The sequence below is a fragment of the Alosa alosa genome, chromosome 16, assembly GCF_017589495.1.
Source record: "Alosa alosa isolate M-15738 ecotype Scorff River chromosome 16, AALO_Geno_1.1, whole genome shotgun sequence".
Classification (NCBI taxonomy): domain Eukaryota; kingdom Metazoa; phylum Chordata; class Actinopteri; order Clupeiformes; family Clupeidae; genus Alosa; species Alosa alosa.
Window position 1 is genome coordinate 356,791 of NC_063204.1, and position 4,459 is coordinate 361,249.

Sequence of the window (4,459 nt, forward strand, 5' to 3'; positions counted from 1 at the left end):
GCCTACACAAAGATGTAGAAGTTAGAAGAATATTAATATCAGAATAGTTATTGGTTGATACTAAATCAATATTGAATGTTTTTTATTCCTTTTGTTTGATACATCATTCAGAATGCTGCAACATGACTGGTCTTCAATCAGCCAAAGAGGACACATTGTAACTCCTCTCCTAGTTACTCTCCATTGGCTCCCTACAGTAGCCAGAATTAAATTTAAATCTCTCACTTTGGCCTATAGGACATTGACTGGATCTGCTCCTTGTTATTTTAATTCAGTGATCAAGATGTACATCCCCAACCGCCCACTGTGGTCTTCTGATGAGCGTCTGTTGTGTCGACCAGTCTTAAATGCTAGGTCAAATTCAAGACTCTTTTCATCAGTGGTTCCATGTTGGTGGAATGAGTTGCCCAGTGCTCTTTGTTCTTGTGATAGTTTTTGGTCTTTTAAGCACTTCTTATACATTATGGTTTGTATGCAGTAGTACTGTTTTATTTTCATTATAGGCTGTTGATTAATTTGGCGTTGTTTACTATTGATATTCTCCTTAATGTAGTCTTACCATGTTATTGTTATTATATTATTGATTGAATGTGCATTATTATTTATGCCCCCCCCCCTCATTGTTTATTTCATTAGGCTATTGATTGAGCCCTGTTTTAAGTATTATATTGTTTTGTATTTGTTAAGTGTAACCATAACCATCATCATCATGATGTGGTATTTTCTCATGTACTTGAAACAAAGAATAAAAATAAGTTTCTTTAAATGTAGTACCACTTTAAACACATCACACACTGAACAGCAAAGTAGCTTCCTGATTATGTGTAAAATGTTTACAGAGTATCCTGATGTAGTAGGTCCATGTTCTCATATTTTTACAGCTGGCATGAAGGCTGCAATATTACATGTTTTAATAATAATGGAGCACCCTCTCTGGTGAAAGACTAGCAAGCCTGCAGAGGCATACGATTACAGACATATTGAGAGAGCCTATCAATGAGTTGTCACAGTTTTCAATTTATACGTATTATTTTGAAATGGGGTACATCTACGGGAGGATTTGCACATCACTGGCAAGACCGAACGCATTTTCAGATATCGCTGTTCTGAGCATACTAAGCAAATTGGCCATTTGTAACTTTGAATCCCTCCTCACGTTAAGCTATGGTCCAATATGTGTTCACTAAAAAAACAAATAACGTTATTTGTCGGGCTAATTCATAAATGGTCATACCGAGGTTGTCGACCTAGCAGGCTAGGTGACGTTTGTTGCCATTCGTGCAAAACTAAGCAAGAGTTAACGTTAATGAAACTTAACATCGCCTTCTCCCAGTGACTTAAGTGTATTCAAATGAAGTTGCAACGGTGGTGGCGGCAATCACTGGTTACGTTAAACCATTTGAAACAAGTATGAGCTATAACCAGAGACTTTCTAATGAGGAGACACAGCACTCAAAAAACCCTCCATAGAAATGCATTTGTCTACACATATCCCACCCCTTCCTCGGCAAAACGTTGACATGTGAATACATTGAGCCAATCATGTAGTGTGATGTGAATACATTGAGCCAATCATATGTTGTGTTGTGAAGACATCGTGCCAATCATGTGTTGTGAACTCGCCGCTGGAGCAAGATTGGTGTCGTGAAGCCTTGCGCACGCGCATTTCTGCTGAATAGGATGCCCGATGAGTGCACTGCTATATGGTCACCGAGTGGAGGGACTTGCCTAAAATGACTTTGGTTAAACCATTTGAAACAAGTAGGACTGTAAATGATGGTGACTATGGCTAACGTCACTTCGGATCAATATAGACTAACAGAGCCCTTTTACTTTACCTATCAACTGGCTAATGCTAGCATGATTTAGCATGCTATGAGCTAACTTAGCATCTACGAAAGAACAGCACATATCTTTTTTCACAAAGAATCTGTCACAACTAACAACGATGTCTCTTACAAACAACTGCACAATGTATGACTATCAATATGTATTTAGTCAGACTGTGATAAGATATAGCCTAATGATAATAACAGCAACACTGATTTAGGGTAGATTATGTGTCGAAATCTGGTGTCGTTAAAATAAGGGAGCGATGACGTGGTCGTGTCTGCAGCCTAGACGGTAAAACATAATGGACAAAGCGTTGTGTCTGCAGCCAGCCAGATGTCAATCATAGGTGTAAACATGCCCTTTTTAGATTTGTTAATATAACATTAAACAAAATAATTTCAGCGAGAAAAGAAAAATTGTGTGTATAAAAGCATCTTGAAAAATATTTTGTCGAATAAAAAGTTGTAGATGCAAAAATAGTTTTAGGTGAGAAAAGTGACATGGAAAGTTGGCTACTTGGCCATTGAAAAACATGGGGATGGGCGGAGTTACACATTGTACTGCAGCCAGCCACCAGGGGGCTCTGGACTAACGCTTGCATCACTCTGGACGGCAGACGGCACACTGTCCAGTTCTATATATACAGTCTATGGTCTTAACAGCTACTACTGTACCATTGAATTTCTAGACAGCTCTGTTCTGAGTTTGACGGGCGTAGTAACAATAACTAGGGGGCGTGGCTTTTGCGAACGGTCAATTACATGAATTTATTTTAACGTTGGGAAATCCCATTCAAGTCAATTGAGCGTTCTACTAGCATTCTGAAGAGCCGTATAATAAATGGTAACACTAAAACAAGGGGCTACATTGAGATTTTTGGTGGAAAAGATCAAGCAGTCTGCCAAGAGACCTGTCCCAATGGGCATCATTTGACCATTAAACTACACAATGATCCAAAACATACAGCCAAACAAGGCAAGAAATGGTTAACTGAGAATAATATCAACATTCTAGAGTGGCAGAGCCAGAGTCCAGACCACAATCCGTCAAAAAAGTGAGCGCAAGGCCAGAGTGATGGCAAATAATCGTTTCTGACTGAAAACCCGGATTGCTGTTAATTGCTGACATGGAGAGGCTTGGTAGATATTATAAGAACCATTTTGAGAGTTGTGAATGCAAATAAACATGTTTCCATTGATTATTTTAAAAGGGTATGAATAATTTTGGACATGCCATGTTTCATAAAAATGTTAAAAAAGATGAAAATGCTTCTCTTTTTAATTCCATTTTTCTCCCACATTGTCTTACAAACTTTTGGCATGTGACAGTATCAGCATTAAATCAATATTTGCCAGGAGTATGTTCTTAATTGTATGTTGTGAAACTTTCAATAAAAAGTTAATCACAAAAAATATTTACATAAAAGCTTTTATTTTTAGTGGTTATTTCATTATTGAATCTTAAATAACATGTAGGCCTAGTATAGCTATTTTAAATAACATTTAGGCCTAGTATAGCTATTTCATGATTGAATTTTAAATAACAAGTAGGCCTAGTATAGCTACTTTAAATAACATGTAGGCAGGCCTAGTATAGCTATTTAGTGGTTATTTCATTATTGAATCTTAAATAACATGTAGGCCTAGTATAGCTATTTTAAATAACATTTAGGCCTAGTATAGCTATTTCATGATTGAATTTTAAATAACAAGTAGGCCTAGTATAGCTACTTTTAAATAACATGTAGGCAGGCCTAGTATAGCTATTTAGTGGTTATTTCATTATTGAATCTTAAATAACATGTAGGCCCTAGTATAGCTATTTTAAATAACATTTAGGCCTAGTATAGCTATTTCATGATTGAATTTTAAATAACAAGTAGGCCTAGTATAGCTACTTTAAATAACATGTAGGCAGGCCTAGTATAGCTATTTTAGCAACACTGAACTCACTTTCACGTGTACAAAGCCTACTATTTTCCATATTCTATAGTATTATTGCAGACTATATTCTGCAAAAGAAGACTGCCAGCCTTGGGTTTTCTCCTATTTTTCTTGAACACCGGAGACCATTTTTTTAAAACCTCGCACTTTGGATCCTGTGGGCACCCTGAATGATTCATTATTATCAGTAGGCTAATCCTAATATCGCCTAAAATGCCACTAAAATGCCGTTACGCCTGCCTCGGGTTTTAAATGCCTAAAATGCCGTTAAGTTTATTTAGCTTTAGCTCACACACACAGAGACACATTCTAATTTGGGAGGCAGATCACCAAAATGACAAGCCACCTTACAGGACCTGTTAGGTGTCTGTGGTTTTAGCCAATGAAATCGCAACACAGGAGGAGCTTGGGAAGTCGGTGAGTTATGTGTAGAGGAAATAGAATCTGCAAATTCAGAACTTCTCCGAACAGCTTAATACAATGCCTTCAGGGAGAATCTGTGGTCTGGCAGTGAAAGATGTGCGCTTCCCCACATCGCTCGAACAGCACGGCTCCGACGCCATGGTGCGTAACATTTTGGCGAACTTGCAAATCCGCGAGCACCGCCGCGTGACAGCTTCTGTGTGTCGGTGCAGGATCAACGCGTGATAAAGTTCAGCTTTGATCCCGTTTACTGCAACTGC

The 4,459-nt window shown here is 38.1% G+C and overlaps 1 protein-coding gene across 1 annotated transcript in view; it reads left to right on the forward strand.

Moving 5' to 3' along the window:
* Positions 1-4,163: 4,163 nt before the first annotated feature.
* The window catches only part of enosf1 (enolase superfamily member 1), a 15,659-nt gene continuing 15,363 nt past the window's right edge, over positions 4,164-4,459 (forward strand). Inside the window, exon 1 of the mRNA XM_048266918.1 lies at positions 4,164-4,340. Within this exon, the coding sequence (XP_048122875.1) occupies positions 4,257-4,340 (84 nt within the window). The 5' untranslated portion in view covers positions 4,164-4,256. The remainder of the gene's footprint in view (positions 4,341-4,459) is intronic.